The sequence below is a fragment of the Rhea pennata genome, chromosome 3 (genome assembly GCF_028389875.1).
Source record: "Rhea pennata isolate bPtePen1 chromosome 3, bPtePen1.pri, whole genome shotgun sequence".
NCBI lineage: Eukaryota > Metazoa > Chordata > Aves > Rheiformes > Rheidae > Rhea > Rhea pennata.
The window spans coordinates 38540187-38559795 of NC_084665.1; the positions used below are offsets into that span (position 1 = coordinate 38540187).

Consider the following 19609-nt stretch of genomic DNA (forward strand, 5'->3'; position numbering starts at 1 on the left):
TCCAGCTTTTTCCTCCAATGAAGTCGAGATCAGAGCCTGCAGAAAGTTTCATGGTGAGACACACAGCTAACAGTTTTATGACAAGGCAGTTTTTCTACCTTAGAAGGGTTCACTTTTCAAGATCAAATTGGGAAAACATGTTAGTACAAAAGGGCTTTCCAGGTTTCCAATAAAGTTTCTGGTCAAAACTAGAAAGAAATTGTAGCAGAGTATTTAGGTAATTATGGAACACCAGAAGGAAGGCTCATCCCAAATAGGAGTACCTGCTTGAGTACCTCCTATTCAAACAAGCACTTGCATCTCAGGTGAGCAACTCCCCAATACAGTGAGAAGTTTTCTACAGCAGTAGCTCTGCTCATGTCTCAAGGCAGCTCTTTCATACCAAAGAATGCAAAAAATTTAAGCAGAAGAGTTTTCTGCTCAATTATAAGACTACACAGAAGCCATGAGAAAAGCAGAGAGAGAAATGGAAGCATTAAGCAAAGCATGCAACTTTTTTGATTCCTAAAAGTTTTAAAGTTTCCCCTCACTCTTTTTTTTTCTCTTTTATTAGAGATCCCCCCACAAGACTAAATGGTATTTCCCAGAGCCTTCTGCCCCAAAGATAATCTGAAACTGTAAGAATGAATGTCTTGAAACGTGACCCTCTGCATACTTAAGTGTTTGCAAAAGACTGGCAAACAAGTTGTTTTGATCTTATGACTTAAAACCACATCTTGTTTGTAAATAGTTGACTGAAAATATTACACAGCATACCAGGGTTTAAGCGGTCAGAGAGTGCCTCTGCAAGTACTCCATTCATTAAAAAGTTTTGGACAACAGCATTTCAGCCACCCTGGAAGGGTCTGGGGGTTTTTTTTGCCCCCCTCCACCCCCCCCCTTTTTTTCCCCCTCCTCCCTATTTCTAGAAAACTCATTTGAAAAGTTGCTAAAGCCTCAGGAAAGTGCCAAATGCTCCCAGTCATTTTCAAAATTAGGCTAGAAGTTTTTTGTTTTGTTTTTAAGTTGCACACGGTACCCATACACTTTAAAAGCCTGTATATGCAGCAACATGCATCAGCTTCTCTGCAAACAGGCAGCTGACTGGCAGTTTGTTAGAATGCTTTTCAGAAGAAAACCTGACGTAAAGAAGAAAGCCTAACAAACTCTGGAACATTACTACAATTAAGTAAGCCAGTACTCAAAATGATCCACCCTACTAGAAGAAAGTTTACATTCTAAACTTTTTGTCATTTTTACCTCAAGTTACTCATGCAGTGTCACTGAATGCCAGAATTACAGGATGTTTCACAGAAATCACAAAAAAAAATCAGAAGCTTGCATCCAAGTACTCAGTCACACAAGACTGTAAGAAGAATTTCCATCTACCCTATATGTGACAGGGCTGTGAAGTTTAGCCCCATGGTTTGATAATATCTCCCTTGAAAGATAAACAGAACAGCATTCAGAATAAGCCGCAAGACAGCGGGTTTGGTTTTTGTTTTTGTTTTTTGTTTGTTTTTTTTTGGGGGGGAGGGGATTTTTTTGTTTTTCTTAAATATCAACTTGAAGTAGACATCAGTTAGGCTAGCATCTTTCTATTATCAAAGCAGCATATTTTACATTATCACATGTAATACCATTATCAGGATGATCCCTGCTTTTTACTGATAGGCTGAATCCATACTGATAGCCTTTCTGAAAAAAAAATCCTGATCAGAGTACAGCATTTTCAGTAGCAAACCATGTAAGTGTTTTAAATACAAGTGACCCAACAGAATAGAGCATAATCTTTCTGAATCCAGGAGTCATTAGAATTTTTATTACTAAAAAAAAATGTAAATAACCCAAGCTAGCTAGTTATACAAGAAATGAGAATGGCAGTGCGCCTGCAATCTAGTGCGTTTCTTCCTATCCCCACCTCATACTGAATCAGATTAATGAATTAATTATTATAACATGACTGTCATTCAAATTTCAAACAACATTTTGGTTGTTTAAGCAAAGCATCATGCAAAAAGTTAAATTACGCCAAACTATCTGCCAAGCCTGAAGGTAGTTAAAAACAAGACAAAAACTTTTACATATAGCAGAATTTTTAGGAAGTTCAAGAAACAGCCACTTTCTACAGGCAAAATCTTCATAGCAGCAGAGGATGCCCAATGGATGGTCAAGTTAAATCAAATTAAGTCAAAATAAGATACCCAGAAAGAGGAAACCATTTCCCGATCAAACAGCAAGTACCTGATCTAATTCACATCCAATGCCATTCTCTTTGAATTTACACTTTGAATGAAGTTGAGACTTCAACACGGAAATATGTCAGGGTAAAGAAGGTTTATAAGTACCCAGCCTGAACTTAAGAAAGAACTCAGTCGCATGCCTGCGTAAGGGTTTTTCTTTGGCAGGACACGAGTGGGAGGGAAGATGAGTGTTATATACGGTTAAGACTAGCAGGTCAAAAGCTGAATGTGATTTCCTCAAAGAATTACTCTTCAATCCAGTGCCCCCTATTCGCTTCATGTCAAACATAAGTTACTGACTTACTGTATTGCGCATGAGTATGAAACCTATTCATTTGTCCAAGGTGGTGGGGGACCACTAACTTTTTTTCCTTTTTGCCCCCAGTCTGCATGGCTGACAGTCTTTGAGCCACATATTTTGACAGTCTTTATAATCAACAATCATTAAGTGCACCATTTCACACTGATTAAGTCCCAAACTAGATGCTTGTTCTCAACACTTGATGTTAACGGAGGGAGTCCTCCCTACACACTTGGGCATTAGAACTATTTGGGTAATGTTTCCCAAACCATTCACTGCATAACAGACCAAGAAAAAAAATATATATATATACACACATGCATATATACGTATATATACGTGTGTGTGTGTATATATATATGAATGATTCGGGCAATGTTGTTCCAGTCAATTATATTTAAGCATCACAAGCAGATTCTAGATTATTTGAGCTTCAGTAACTTTTACTCAAAGCAAAATACTACCGCATCTTTAGGGGTCTCGCCTGTATGACAGGCAAGAGAGCCATGTATATTGTACAGAAGTTTAGAGACAGAGCGTTATGTTCTGGACTATAGCTCCACTTGCCCACTAGATAAAAACCACAGCATTATAAGACACCCTCAAGAGCACTAGCTACAAAAGTAGAAGCACTGCTTGTGGTAAAAGTACAAGCAAATCTTTATACAAGTTGCTCTCACTTTAACAGAGCAGAATGATCTTTGTGCATGCAAAGCCAATGCCCCTAATAAAACAAGCTTAGCTCTTGTGAAAAAGTTTGAAAAAAGCTGTTTCACAATTTCATTTCTTCTCATCAGCTTCAGTCTCACAGCCTTTTGATTAAATACAGTACCCTGTGCCCTTACATATTCTACCATAAGACAGATTTCTAGGGAAGAAAGTATAGTCTATAGTAAGCCTAAATTGCATGGTGGGGAGGGAAGGGAAGCCACAAAACGACAAAAATCACACCAAAAAAAATACACAACCATAACCACCCAGACCAAGTTCTCCCTGCTTCTCTCAACAAGGAATCAGACAACAGTGCTCCAAGCTCTCAAAAGCTGCATTTAATGAAGACCAGGACTAGCCATACTATGGCAGGTTTCTGCAGTCTCCTCAGGTGATGCCATCTGTTGATACTTCCCAGTACTTGCCCTAAATAACTCTGCTCTCACCTTTTCTTATAGTTCAAGGTTCAGAAGGCATGCACTAAGCAGACAGGCCTCAAATATTCAAGACAGTTCTCAAATTACCTAGAGCAGAAAAATATACACACACACATATATATATAGAGAGAGAGAGAGAGAGCAATAACCACCAAGAAAAGTTTTATTGGATTAAACTCATTAGCCTGAAGGGTTTGATGTATGGAGCTTCAAGGGAAGCTCAACCAAACTTTAGCAGGCATCAGGGTGGGGGGGAACTACATGCTACTGGTAAGTTATTAGAGAAGTGACATCCTTTTTCAATGGCTACCTAAAGGTTAACTCACAGGAGCATATTCTTAAAGGAACCTAATGCCACAATGTAATAGAAGGTGTATCACAAACACTTAAGCTATGCTTCTGTCATGCAGTTTAAAGAAAAAAGTCAAATTTACCTCATTTTCAGTTATTTATTACATTACTGTTACTCTATCACAGCAGTTTAGCACAGCAGTCAAGGTATTTTCAGGCAAAGACACTTGAGGAAGTGTCAAAACAGACAAGAATGCCTTCACCACAAGAAGTGCCTTGACAGAGAAACCGAGCTTCTTCATCTCAGATTTTCCACAGCTTTCCCATTACCCAGAAAGCAGGAGCTTTGGTAGAGCCAAACACTGTTGCAACTGAGACTCACGAGCTCCGGAGATCTCTACACTGATCAAGAGGTGGTTCTGAGGTGGTTCTCAGACTAAGTTCAGAGACACAGCAAGAGTAGTCTTGAGCAGTCTTTGCTTTAAGCTTTCAAGTTTCTCAATTTGAAGACAGTTTTGGGGACTGTATGCCTCTTCTAGTTGTAGGTACCTTAACTTAATCCGACAAATTCCCTGTGAAGTCAACAGAAGTTGGAGATATTAAACTAGCCACCAAGATTGCCCTTCAGAAGAGTTACTCATCCAGGCCTGGGACGGCTGACTTGAGGCATTGTATTCTTGATGAAGAACAAATCTTAACTACATTCAAGAACATTTTACATAAAACAGCAAAAATGCCACAAATTGAGTCTCAGAACTGCATAATAAACTAAGTAGTTGAAGTCGTAAGATGGACAAGGATTTTTTTCAGATTTTCGAAAGATAAAGAGAAGAACCTAGGATTAGTATGAAGCATCAGTAAGAAATGGTTTTACATAGAATCCATTCTAGTTTCAAAGAGAGTGGCTACCACTGACAGATTCCACAAGTTTCTACCTCAGGTACCACAGTTCTGCTATGATGAGTATGTTAGTATTATCATTGGAAACACCAATATCAAGATTACAGTCAAGTATTTTCACCTGCTGTAGTTACAGCTCTTAAAATAAATAAGGTTTTCCACAGCAGAGTACATGCTAATATGCTGAGGTAGGGCACTCACTTAAAGTTTTTTTTTCTCCTTTTTCTTTTCTAAAAAAAAAAAAAAGTTATAACTGTAGCCAGTAGGGGTCATTTCAGTGTAAAAAATTGCAGTGAAAGAAGAGGCTTGAGACAGGAAAGAGTAAAAGTGTCAATTTCTATTCACACAGTTCTGTAAGACACTTCCATTTCTTCCTCCTTCAAGAAGTGGGGCAGGAAAGAGTTTTCACACCCAAGTTATACAGGATTAAAAAAAAAAAAGTTTTTATTCAGCTAACAAATAAAAGAAACATGCTTAGTACCACTGATACTAGACTAGTAGTATCTGAGGTCTATTTCACATGCGCCTATTACATAAAACTCTTTAGGTCACATTAAAAAAAAATGGGAAAAAAAAAAAAAAGCTTATCAGCCTTAGTGACCTGAGGTAGTACATTACATCCTCCTCCTTCTTGCTGCCTACCTCATGCACAACATACATTATAAATACCAATACTGTTTCACTGTTGCTTAGCATGAGGCAGTTTCCTGACAATTTAGTAATACGTATCCCAGAGTAACATTTATTAGGTTGACAGTTCAGCTCAATTGCTTCTTTTATTTAAGAGAAGGAAAAATTAAATAGATAACTTATCTCCCCAACTATTACTATAAGGACAGCTGGAACTAGTTTCTAACCACACAGTAATTGAAATGCAATCTTGCCAACAAATGCTTCGTACTATTTTCAACAGTATATGGGACATGTTATGAGTTGAACTACAGCAACGTACAGATTGCATCACTTCAAAGGAATGAAATGCTCCTAAACTGCCAGATACATCCGTCCTGTGATACAGTAAGGGAGCTGGAACATCAAGATATTTAATGACTATAGGCTTTTAGTTCTTTTTATTAAGAAAAAAAAAAAAGAAAAAAAGAAAAAGGCAGTTTACATTATATTTTTACTTAAAAATATGCAAGAAAAGTTTATCCAAACCTAGGTAGGATTTTTGAAATACCTTTTTTTTTTTTTTTTTTTAAAGGAGAAAAGCATAAGTAGAGAACTTTACTGTACATGCAGAGAACAGACTACGGCAATGTACATATTCAGCAACATGGAGTCAACCAAGCCTTTAAAAGTAGTTCAGGACCGTTTTTAACTCATTGAAAGCACAAGGTCTAATCCTAAAGCTGGTCATACCCAAACAACTGTCACAAAGCTGATGATATTTGTTCTGGTATACATGAATACACCAGCCTGTCCTTTATAGTTATGCTGTGGTTTGCAATTTACTTGTGAACAGAGTGAGCAGAGTTCTAAACTAGTAATCAGTGCCAGAATAAAGGTCAGCCACCCACTAAAAAAAATAATAAAAAGGGGGTTTACTTCACTCAAAACTATATCATTTTTAATGCAAGTTTTTGGATAGATGCTTTCTCAAGAGCTTTCTGGACTTTCTACCGCCCTCTACCTGCCAAGAGGCAAAGCCTTACTTCTACTTTCCAGAATTGTCGAAGCTCGTGCTCACAAGTCTCACATACATTTTATACATATTCCAAACTACTGATTATTTGCAATCTCCCTACAGCGCCATGTTTTCCCTTTACTTCGGGAAAAAAAAAAGGGGGGGGGGACTCAGAGGGAAGAGAGAAGAGAAACTAAAAGTTTCTATATATATATATATATATATTATATATATATATATATATATATATATATATATATACACACACACACACACACAAACACACAAAAAAATGTATTAGGAACTCTGATAGCTACAATGCTTGAAGGATAGGAAAAAAAAACCAAAACACTACCACGAACTGCTCCTGCATTTTGCACTAATTCATCACCTCCTCAGCAGCGGGCAGGCAGCGGCAGCGACCCCGAGAAGGGTCCTGCCATAGGGATTGCTTCCTGCCCCTCGACGCACACAAGCAGGGAAAGCACACATCTCGTCCGTGTTATCAGAGATGCGCGGGCGGACAGGCGGGGGGGTTATTAAGTGACAGGAACAGGAAGGAAAACTTTACAACAGATGATCAGCCTTTGTGTTTCCCTGCAGAGGAGGAATCCGGAACAGACATCATGTGCGTACTACTGACCTCCGCCGATGCCCGTCTGCCGAACCGCTCGCGAGCCCCTTCACAGCGACGAGGGTCGCCGCGGCTATCAGCCGTCGACCGGCTCGACGCGAGCTGCTAACGGAAGCGCCCAGGAAAGCGGGAGCGCTTTACTCCGAGGCGGCGGCACACGCGCGGCAGCGCAGCGCGGGGCAGCGCGTCCCCGTCCCCGTCCCCCCGCCTCCCGTTAAATACCGGCGCCGGGAAGTGTCCCCCCCCCGCCCCCGCCGCCGAGACACGGCCCGAGGGCTTCGGGCAGCGACCGGCCACCCGGCCCCGCGGCCCCCCCCCCCGCCCCCTCCGCGGCCCGCGGCCCGCGGCCGCCGCTCACCTTCGCAGACGCCCACTTCGTACTCGGTGATGGAGTCGCCGTTGAGCGGCGGGCGGATGACACAGCGCAGCCCGCGGTCGCAGGCGCCGTGCAGCCCGTAGACGCCCCCGCAGCTCTCGTTGCGCTGCCGCGCGCACATGAAGCAGCAGCCGCAGATGCCCAGCACGATGCTGCCGGGGCAGCTCTTGGGCTCCTCGCACTTGGACTCGTCGCAGGGCAGGCAGACGAGCGCCCGCGTCCCCGACTCGCCCAGCAGCAGCGCCAGCAGCACCAGCCACCCCGCCGCCGCCAGGTGCCAGCCGCCGCCGCCCGGGCGCCTCCTCCCCGCCGAGACCGCTGCCAGGTACATCCCGGCCGCCGCAGCCCGGCCTGGGCCGGGGCGAGCCTCGCGGAAGCCCCGCGCCGGGAGGCGGCTCCGGGCGCGCCGCGAGAACCCGCCGCGCGGCGGCTCCTTCCCGCCGCCCCCGCCTCCGGCCCCCTGAGGAAAGTTTCCTCTCCCGGCGGCGGCCGCTTCAGCCAAACTTCTGCTCCAGGCGGCGGCGGCGGCGGCTCCGCCCGCTGCCCGCTCCGGGGAGCGGCGCCCCTCAGTCCGTCCCGCGCCTGCCGACCGGCGGCCCCGTGCGGCGGCGGCGCGGCGCCCCGCGCGAGCGGCTCCGAGCCCTGGGTGCGGCGGCGGCGGCGGCCGGCTGCGCCCCGCTCGCTGCCCGAGTCCCGACTCGCCTCCTGCCTGCGACTCTCCCCGCTCCGAGTGCGCCCTCTGCCCTTCCCCCATTGGGCGGTGACCGCCCTCGCCCCGCCCCGGCTGCCCGCTCGCGCCTCCCCATTGGCTCCCACGAGGGCTCGCCCCGCCCGCACCCCCCCCCTCCCGCCCGCAGCCCCAGATCCCGGGGCTGGGGAGAGACGCAGCAGAGGCGAGGAGCCGCCTGGGCCCCACGGCCGCCGCCGCCGCCTCCCCCCGCCCCGTCCCGCCCCGCCTCCGCCCCCGCCTGGGGCTCCAGGCGCGGAGCGCGGCGGGGCGGGTGCGCCAGAGCCCGGGGACGGCCTGGCCCGGCCCGGCCCGGCCGGGGGGATGCCTGCCCCCGGGGGGACCCTGGTGGCGGAGGGAGCAGCCGCAGCCGCAGCGGGACGGCGGCGGGGCAGGCGCGGGAGGCGGCCTCGCGTCCCCGGCCAGGGCGGCGAGAGCCGCCGCCTCCCCCAGAGCGGCACGGGGACCCGGGACGGGGGGCGACGCGGCTCCGGCCGCCGTCCCGCACGCAGGCCCTGGCTCCCGCAGGCTCGGGGCGGGGGAGGCCCGCGGGAGCGCCGCGCTGCCGCCCGTAACGGCCGCCCAGCGGCGGAGCGCCGTCCCGGGCGCCGCGGCGGGAGCTCGCCCGCCCGCCCGCCCGCCTGCCCGTAAACAACCCCCCGCGCGGCCGCCGCGGCGCGGCGCCTCCGTCCGGCCCCCGGGGCGCGCCAGCAGCGAGGCTGCGCGCCCCGCCAGCCGCCCGTGCCCGCGGCGGCGGCCGCCCTTGTGCGGCGGAGAGCGGCGGCGCAGGCGGCCGGAGCGGCGCGGGGGAGGCCGCGGCGCGCCCCGGCCTGGCGCGAGTGAGCGGCCGGGGGGCACACGGGACACCGTGAGTTGCGTCGGCTGCGGGCCCAGCGCTGAGCCGCCCCGCGGCCGACTAAAGGCGGCAGCGTCCCGGCAGCGGGGAGCGCCGGGGGGCGAGGGGCCGTCGCCCAAAACAAAACAAACATCGTCTGCTTGTAAATCAGGGCATTCCTGGGGCGCTAAAAAGCCCGTGGGAGTAACTTAGGCCACTATCAGAAAATGTTTAAAGTTGTGGAGATTGAGAGGGTGAAGTAATCTACGCAGCAGGTGGGATTATGTCAGCGACACAATGCTGAGCCTGGAAAGTCTTGGGTTGCGCGTCCCGGTGCCAACGATGTGCGAAATTTCAGGAGAGAGGGTCTGGAAACTGCAGGCAGCGGCTTGCCGAGGACAGTGCCAGGGTACGGCTCCCGCAGGTTTCCAGTTCTAAACACTCACCCGCTCCGACGGGGAGAATCGGACCTCGTGTCGGCAGGAGATCCGCTACCTGCGGGCAAAGCGGATGACTGGCAGGGTAAAAGGCAAGTTGCTACCAGTAACCAAAGCAACTGCACCGATGCTTCGGGTCAGGAATGGTGTATCTTTTTTTTTTTTTTTTTTTTTTTTTTTTTTTTTTTTTTTTTGTATTTTAAAAAGTGTGCTGTAATTCACTGTCATTCAGCCTAAATGTCTACTGGTAGCAAAGGCTCTCCATTACTGGTGTAGGCCCACTACTAACAGAAGTAGCGCGCTTGTCAATATGATGATGTTGTTAATATGACCTTTTCCCTATTTCACTTCTGTATTAGAAATCATAATGTTTTGAACGCATCAGAACAGCTAACTACATTCTGGTAAATTCAGGATTAAAATATTTTTAAAATACTATTTCTGTTTGGCTACAAATGTTTTAATTAGCCACAGATAGTTTGCAAGGAATTTGTTTTGGTCTGGTTTTGGGAGGGGGTGATAAATCATCATTCTGGTAAAACGTGGTGAATACAACAAACGTGGATGGATTGAAGGATTAGGACTAGAGTTAATTGACATATCTCTAAAAGTAATGGGCAATCGGAAGTTGTCATCTACTGTGCATTAGTATTGGACCTGATAGTGTCCAGTATTTTCATACAGATTTGGAAAATAAATAAGCTGATAAGGCATCGTATTTTGATACAAACAAAACCAATTCATACACTTGAGAACAAACAAAAACATTGTTCATCCCACTATACTAGAAGATAGTATGAAAATAATTTCAGGTCATATTAGACAAGCATTCAAGCTATTAACGTTACGGCAAACTAACGGTACCCCCGGGTATTCCAACACACTGAACTGATCAGAAGTTTTTTTAAGATATGTTTGCTCAAAAATGCCAGTTCCTTCAGCCCAAATCCGATGGCGTCAGTTTCCCAAAGCACCTGCAGGGGTCAGAGTACTTTTGAGTCACCAGAAGTTTCCACCAAAAATCCCACACTTACTTGGATGAGAGCAGTTTGTAAAAACATACTGTTTCCTATGAAGTGGAAACGCTGCCTTTTGGTCATGTGTTTCACTAACAAGGTGTACGAAGGGGATTTTAGCTTCTACGTGTAGCATTGCTGAGACTGTTTCTAGAATAATGCATACAGTTCTTGTGGCTGTATTTTTAAAACTGTTCACAAATCCCAAAGAATCATAAGGGAATCAGAAAAATGATTTCAGTGCTGGAGAGGATGCTGCATGAGATGGTGCGTAATGCGAGACTTGGATTCAATAAGTTTATCAAAAGATGAAAAGTGAACTGATTACAGTATATAAATGTGGAAAAATGAATTGGTCTGTGAAAAATAGGCATTTTTCCAGGATTTATGAAAATAGCCAGCATGGAAATCCCAGACACATTGGATTGCATGCACAGTAGGTTCAACGTTTCCCAGACATGCCAGACCTACCAGTCATGTACTTTACGGATGTGCAGTATACTCAATGCACAAAGAATTCATTGGACCTAGTGTGTCTGTTTGCATGTGTGGGAACAAAGAAGTATTAGAAGCAGTACAAAAACAGATGAAGAGGAAAGCTACGGACAGCTTAGATAAGAATGTTGTAAGGCCCTGAGAAAAAGAGAGCAAACTTTTGAGCTGAGTGCCAAATGAAAGAAGCTTGAGCTCTGAGGATTATTTCCCTGCTTCATAGACTATTTGCCCAATAATAGCTTCATGTAAGGGAGCAAAACACAGAAATATTTATGGAACAAGGACCAGAATTTAGGGTTCTTGTCTCCTCATGCATTGGCCTTTAGGTACAAGTCATGCACTTGTCATGCCTGTGCTTGTACCTCCCTTTTCTAGCCCAGTGAATCTAACTACTTTGTTGCACAGCGACACAAGATTCAACAGGAAGGTAGAAAATGCTCCAAATCTGGAAGAGTCCATAAGGATGATGAGGCATTCCTTAGAAATCAGAAAATCCTGTATTTGATGACTTCACAAGGAAAGCAAATTTCCTTGTAAGGATCCTTCAGTGCTTCTTGCTTCATCTTGATTTACTAAGAGGTCTGCTGACCCAAATCGCTTAGGAACAGACTCGGCTATTGAAGTGAAATCCAACTCTTAATTTCCCCTGGAAGTACGCTAGCAAATACTGCTAAGTACAACTGTGGGAGGAAGAAAAGCTTTCTGCTAAACAGGCTGCAGCAGCTGAAATTTCTCGGGCTTGTTTTTCTGTAATGTTAGTGGTGTACTGAAGTCACATCTAGGCTGGATGAAGTTGCAGTAGTAATGGGAATCGAGCTGTCACCAAGCTTTCTTGGTCATTGTATAATGCGGGGTTTTTGCAAAACCACACAGTGCTAACAAGAAGGCTGCTACCCCCTTCACTAACTCCTTCATCCTCTAGTCACTGTCCTTGCTAGTGGTGAATCTCCCCATATGAAAGATAGGTGTTCAGAGTAAATCTGGTATTTTAGTATGTCCGATGGTCACAGTAATGACAACTGAAATGCAGATTTCATTTTATGACATAGACTTGGTGAAGATATTTATAGTACCAAAAATAAGATTTTTTTTGAGTAAAAAAAATTACTTTTTTTAAGTAAAATTTCATTTAATTACGAAGTTTGTTTCTACTTCACTGATATATACTGGTAACTCCTTATGTATCTCTGAAGTTTGAGAGCACTAGTGACTAATACCAAAGTTGTCCTCTGTTTTACACAACTTGTTGTTTCCTTACCGTGCCTCATTGTATTTCTGTTGCACATTAAATTTCTTTTTTATTCTTTAGTTGGTTAAGATGGTTTGTGTCTCCTTTGTCTCAGTCTCTTGACATAAACTCTTCCGCAAACAGCTTATACACATGAGGAATCTCTACTCCCAGAAAAAAAGGATCAAGATGAAACCTGCCACTATTACAAGCAGTGCTGAATAAGTCTAAAACACAAGAGAGTAATTTCTTTTCTTCACAGAGATATCGTAGGCTTATTACAAGCTGCAAGGTATTTCAGAACTCTTAAATAGAAAATGGTGTCAAATTGGGAAAACAGATATGAGAACTAATTCTAATAGCAGAAAACCTTTTACAAATTGTTCTGAACTGGTTCAGTTCATAATAAAAAAAATCCCATCGGATAGTCTCTATTTGTTTTTCAGTCCTCTGAACCTTTCCTCTCTGTTGAATCCCTTGCTTGGGACGGCTCACTATTTGAATATTTAAGTCCAGAATAACTGATAGAGAATTATTTGTGAATTTTTCCTAATACATCTCAGATCGCTCATATAGAACATAGAGTAAAAGGGTCTGCTTTTTTAATGGACTCAGAGCAACTGCATATGCAATTTAAAAATGCAATTGCATGACTAAATTACTTTTATATGCTCTTTCACAAATTTAGCAGTCAGTTTATAAACTATAAATGAATAGGACTGGCCACTTACAGATGCAGTTATTTACATCATATCTAAATCACTGAAATCACTGTGCATTCAAGCTAAGACTTCTTTCACATCTAACCATTTTAGAATGTATATCTTAAAAATTATAAGGTTAAAGAACTGGGGAGTCAATATCTATTTAAGGCTATCTACTTGGAGTCTATCGGGAGAAATAACTGCTATGTCTACAAATGCAATTTTGTATTTTAAATTGATCATCCTGAAGGTCATGTTGGTTTTAGCTTCTTTAGCGTGAAGAAAATCTTTCTTTACAAATAAGCACAGTTAACAAAGACAATTTGCTGTCAGTTTACAAAAGAAAAACAGAAATATTTTAAAATGGCATATCAGTCTAGGGAGTATATTCATTTTTATTATGGAAAATCTGGCCAGTAGAAAGGTAGGTGGATTAGATCAGCATCTATATCTTTTTTCATAGTGTTGCATACTGGTAAGATTTTAAATGTTAAAATATAAAACTGAAAATACTGAGTTTATTGCACTGCAATCTACTGTGTATCAATAACTACAGTATAAAATAAATAAAATTAGGGAGGATGATGGGTATGCTTATTCACAGTAAAAAGTCCACTATATAAATTGATTTTTTTCAGGAATATATATATATTTTTTTTTAATAATGAAAATAAAGATATATTCTTTCTTACTTTCGAAGAGGATTATACCTATAAGACATATACCTTCTGTGTCAGAGAAGTTTTCCAGGCACATTCATATGTATGGGCTTAGTAAACTCTTGATTTTCAAAAGTAACCTGAAATACAAAAAAACCCCTCAACCTCCAAACCCAAAGAGATAGCACAAAATGATTGTACACTGGTCTCTGAGACACATAATGAGAATATAATGGAGAAGAAAGTAAGTTGGAGATACTGTTGGCTGCAGAGGGCAGGGAATCCCCAAACTAGCACTAACCCGGTAGGTATGTCTGTGTAGCAAAATGCCGTGTAAACACAACTATTCTGCCTACAGACTTAGACCGGCTCACGCACAGCCCGTTCAGGTGTCCCTGGGTTTACAACATTGTTAATCCATAACCCAGACAATCCATTAGCGGTTAATTGAGAGGTAACTATAGCTGATCCTGCTTGACTATATAACTGTACTAACTATATATAACTACATAGTTCCCCAACATTTAAATGTTTTTGAACCAGCATTTAATATGTTGGCTGTATTCTGACTGTCTGAATGCGTGGAAGGCAGCAGTTCCTAAGGCAATCGCAACATGGACCTTTACTCCTTTAACAAATTAAAGCTATTTTTGATGTCTTTATTAAAACTGGCTAGAGCTTTCATTCCAAGAAATCACATCATATTTTTCAGGGCTTTTCCTAATACTTTCTAGATTTAAATGTTGATAAATGTAACTGGCCATAAAACCACCCATCCCTGCTGATTTGCTCCCATTCATGTCTTTTATCACCTTCTTGATTTCTTCAGATGATGTGGCTTAGCAAAAATGTTTAGGACAAAGTCAAAGCCTTTCCTGATTGCTACAATTTCATCTATACCTAATTTCAGAAGCTTGGCTTCTGGTATCTACCAAGTATATCAAGGAAATCAGATTTTGCTAGTGAGTCAATCATTGGAAGCTAGTGTTGCTTATGAGAGTGAAGCAGAGACATTTCCTCTGCACAAAGTAGCACAATAATTCTATAAATTATTTGGGCTTTATTTCTCTGGATAGATAGTAAGGGGCCAATCTAACTGTTTAAAGATCTGTTTCTTAACAGATTGGTTAAAACTCTGCACAGCTTGGATACCATTTGCAAGTCTGTATGTCTAAAGTCATATTGTGATATGGTTACAGTAGGAGAAAAAGATTAGTACAGATTAGCTTTCACATTAATTGTTTGGCCTGTGTTAGTTTTTATAATGTCTTAGGGTAAAAAAACAGATTACTGTATTTTTCACATTAACTAGACTTACTCTGTCCCTGCTTGTTTTCTCTTAATATTTTTTTATTCGATGTTGTGATATTAGTTGGCCTCCCATGACTGATTTCAGTATATTAGCAGGAATTATTTGCTAACTTTAAGACTGTCATTATCCTTTAAATAATAAGAATATGGTGACTCATCCTGTAAATTGCTAAGTAGACTGAGAGATCTTGCAAGTCTAGAGTACATGTAGGCTTCAACAAATGTTAACGCACTCAGTCTGTATCAGAAGATATATTATGCAGGATCTTACTCATTTTCTTTCGGTTTGCAGGAAGACATGTTCAGGATATTTCCTGGTCCAGCTCAACTGAAAGAAAACCAAAGTTGTTGAATGCCCAGTGTGTTGAACAGTATTTATCTATTTAAGTGTGAACTTGAAGTTTAGGGGCTAAGGTGTGGATAAGGACACAAACAAGACGGCTTGCTGTAACAAGGGCAGCAATAGAGTTAGGAAGAAAACACAGCACCTCCTGCCTTAGAAACATTTCTGTCTCACAAATTTAACATTTCATATAGTGTTGGGAAAACGATAATGCAAAGAAAATGGGATAAGTCTTGAGCAATAGAGAAGTCTCAGCAATAAGAAAGATGGGAAGGAGGCCGGGCTGATTAATATACTCTGTTAGAGAGACATTGGATAGGAAAGTTTTTTTCCCTACAGGGGAAAGGGATGGAGGCAGATACGTGAAATGGCATCTTGTTATTGATAGTAAGTTGTAAGATATTAGCAGTTTCCTAGGCATTTTAAATTCTCTCACTTCCTAGCAATAAAAACGCAAGACATCATCAGTGTCTCAGTCTTTCCTTCTTAATATACAGGGAACTAATGTCAACAGCCTACTAAGTCATTCCCTTTGGTGGAGACAGATTCCCCTCTCCTGAAATCTTTAGGTCACCATTGCTTTTGAGCTGAAGCAGATCCCTCATTCTAGGAAATCCTTCTTTATCTATGGGATTATGTAAAAGCAGAAATTCCTCTCTTCTCCCCCAACTAGTTGGCCTATTCCCCACAGCTGATTACAGCCTTTTATAACTTAGTCCTCAAATTAACTAGGCTCTGGGCTGACTAAGTAGATTTTTACATGTTTTTACTGATGATAGTGAGCTTATTCATCAGAGATACTTTCTAGAGGTTATTATAGTGTTCTCCTGAGTGCTTTGGTTGACGTATTTTTGCCTTTTTGCATTTTTATTATAAAGAATTCATTTTTCCTTAAGAAAAGAAGATACATTGAGTTTAGGTGACAAATTTTTTTTTAAAAAAAGAGTTCATAAACTCTCACAAGGCATCATTCAAATCCTACCAGCAGCACTGCTATGAGGCTCCTATTATTTATTGCAATGAAGCTGTTGAGCGTTTTCTTATTTAGCAACAAAGGGAAATATCTGCTGTTATGCTTTGTCTGCTTAGCTCTTCGCAGCAATGCAGACAAGCAGTGAAATCTTTTTTTACTGGCCAGTTTAGCTGGTTATGCAGGTGACCTTTATTGCTAGATTTGCAAACAGAAATCAAATCACACCTGTTAATATGATACAGGGTATGTACAGACTTTCACAACTGTCTCAGCAAGAATCCATTATGGGAAAGCATAGCACCTTCACTGTCTTGACCTAAATGTTATAAATGTTTTTTTCTTAGCATCTTGCTAGCTCTCTTCATCAGACTGAGACTAGAGTGCTGCAGTCTTGCTTACATCCTGCTCTGTTTAGTGCTTTTTAGAGGGGTACAGCCACCGAAAGCAGTCATCTTTCCCCACAGATACTGTTTCAAGAGCTCGAACAGGTGAGCAGGAAGAGGACTGTTCACAGTTCCCCTTACATATTTGGAAGAGACTCAGACCAAGAGGAAGTAGGAGGTAACTAAAGTCTTCTGTAATTCTTATAGTTCAGAAGGTCTTCATTCCTAATATAACAATTTTGAGGTAGAATTAAACTTTTTTAAAAATTGAGGAAGTATTTTCAATTTCTCAGCTGAAGCTTAAAAATGATAATTATATTTCTGCTACAAAATATTCCATAGTATCTTTGATCTTTTAACCTTTTAAGACAGAAAGGCCTTCATATTTCTAAATACATATATTATTAAGTTAAAGCTATATTTACTCATTGCTGAGGCTGAATCAAGAAACACTGCATCCTGCAAAATTCAAAGTTATAGAGTAAGAAATTAAGAGAAAAAAAGGCCTATGCATTCCTTTCTACCTTCATATTGGCTACAGTGCTATTAATAGTGAGCTGTAGTACTTCACAAAGCTTTTATTTCCATCCCCCACAGAAATCAAAAGGGAATATAAACCCCAAGTTTGAACTTCCACTGTGATTTAGAAAGCTTTGGTAATGGTCCGGTATGCTTTGAGCACGTGGTATAAACTGATCAACACATCAGTCTTCCATATGTTGGCAAAGCCATTTTCCTTTAATTCTGTTGAGGTTTTCTGTTTCAGCTAAAGTTGTTACAACTGTTATTTTGGCCACTGACCTCCAGAAATGAAAGGCTGAAATCTTTTTAACTTCCGTGGGAGTGCCGGCCTCCTCAGGCAAGGGCTGCCACAAACTCTGAACTTCTGTGGGATGAATGTGGTCAAAGACGCACACATTGTTCGGTAGGAAAAGAAACTGAGTGACAAATAAATGAAGAATTTCTTTTGGGGCTCTTACCATGGTTTATGGGTGATCAGCTTTTATGTACATTGTTACAGTGTCAACTAAGCAATCATTACAGCATCCACAGCAGTATTTGGACCTCTTACCTTTCTGATATGAATTTTAAATCTTCTTCCACCTGTGATAGAGAAGGTTAGGGCATTATTTTGCTCATTTTAGGAAGATCATGAAACTCATGAAACATTTGATATAAAAATTCCTACTGAGTTATGCATCTATTTAATAGTTTTCATTAAAAATCAGATCGGGAGACCTTACTAAAGTCTGAGTCTCCATCTACATAGCAGGAGCTACCATTCAGTAGCTCTTCTGCATTGGAGTTTTTGGCCTTGTCATAAAAGGCAACAAGCTGCGCAGGAATTTTAGAAAGCAGTTGAAAGTAGTGAAAGCTGCTATTTTTCCTCTTAGAGTAGGAAATTGTCTCTGCAGGTTTCTAGGAAAGTCTTGTCTTGTTTTGTTTTTCTTTACAATAATGGATAAGCCAGGGCAGATTTGTCACTGATATCTTTGTGTTCAATCTAACTAAGAAAATAAAAATATAATAAAGAAAAAATGTGTTGGTGCAGGAGAGAGTTCAAAGTAATTTAGATTTATTTTTTTTTTTACAAAATAGTGAAAATTATCAAAAGGAATACTCCTTGGACACCCATTATTTTCTCTGTATCAATTAATTTTTGCTCACATCACCATGAATAATTCAAATAGACATTTTATATTCTGTGTTTTGTCTTTTTGTTATTTCAATGCAATTTTTAATAAGTGAGATTTAAAGCTTAGGTTTAAGAATGACAAAAGGATTTTGGTTTAACTATGTCTGTCTGATGAACATAATAGAAAAATTCACATTCGACTTGCTCATAAATATCACTAACATTAGCTTTCCATTACAAAAACTTTATGCACATAAATGGAGGACTGAATGCGTACTGAAGCTGGTAGAAATACTCTAATTAACTTCATCAAGTTCTATCAAATAATTACCTACGTGAAATACACATATCTTTAATCAATTAAGATTTTCCTTTTTTTCTAACTTTAACACAATATAAACTTTACTATTTGTACTCACAGAATTATATGTAAGTCTGTAGTGCTCATTTTCATTCTGTATCTAATTGGTCTTGGAATTTTTGTATACATGTATATGAATTATTTAGCCAGACTGTAACCATGACAATATTGATAATATATGTAGGATAAATAGGACATAAGGCTGTTTACTCAGAAAGAGTCAACATTATAAATATTATCAGGGTATTTGCAATTCTCAGATCTGGACTAAATCATAGATATTAACATTGTTTCTTATATTAAGAGCTATTAGACCTGAGCTTTGTTACCAGTAGATACTAGTTGCTGAGAAATCTCTCTGTCTTCAGATGGAGCTGAAGATGTTCTATAGGATCCTTCTTTCGCCTATCTGTATCTTAGATATGGTTGGCTATCCTATCTATTGGATCTCTTGGGTGGGAGCCCAAGAGAAAAGAATTATGTTTGGAGTTACTATTATACTGTATGGCTGTAGGGATATTAATTTGTTTATCTATTGTCTGTCTTAGATAACTGGATTATCCTCCACCATCTGTATTTTTAGTGCATGGAAGGTTTGTCTTAAATAAATAGTTGATAAGAACAGTTCAGTGGTTTTTGTTGCCATATATTAAGAGATGCTATGAAGGGAGAATAATACAAAGGGTAATATAAAGATTTTCTGTTTGCTCATATTTCAATCCGAGCTTATGGCGATTTAAAAGAACTAAGAGGAGGTTAAATTTTCCTTTGTTCTTTTCCTATTATACATTTGTCTATCAATAGTCTCATCCACATAACTGTCATGTCTTGCATAAAAGGTTAAATCTGGCAGTTATCCTTTAAATTATATTCCTTTAAAATCTAAAATGTGCCTCTTTCTTTATTTAATTTTCTGCTAGGGAGACTATTCATTAAGGAATTAGGTTGACTTGATACTTTCTCTCAGATTCCTCTTAGGTTTTGTATTTAAGTCTCCAGAGA

The 19609-nt window shown here is 41.7% G+C and overlaps 1 protein-coding gene and 1 long non-coding RNA gene across 2 annotated transcripts in view; one reads left to right on the plus strand and one right to left on the minus strand.

The window, feature by feature from the left end:
* The window catches only part of CRIM1 (cysteine rich transmembrane BMP regulator 1), a 196659-nt gene extending 188406 nt beyond the window's left edge, over positions 1–8253 (minus strand). Inside the window, 3 exon segments of the mRNA XM_062572090.1 lie at positions 7482–7880; positions 7883–8124; positions 8126–8253. Of these exon segments, the coding sequence (XP_062428074.1) occupies positions 7482–7880; positions 7883–8124; positions 8126–8253 (769 nt within the window).
* The window catches only part of LOC134138441 (uncharacterized), a 31720-nt gene continuing 19859 nt past the window's right edge, over positions 7749–19609 (plus strand). The window contains exon 1 of the long non-coding RNA XR_009957899.1: positions 7749–7824. This is a non-coding gene — a long non-coding RNA (uncharacterized LOC134138441). The remainder of the gene's footprint in view (positions 7825–19609) is intronic.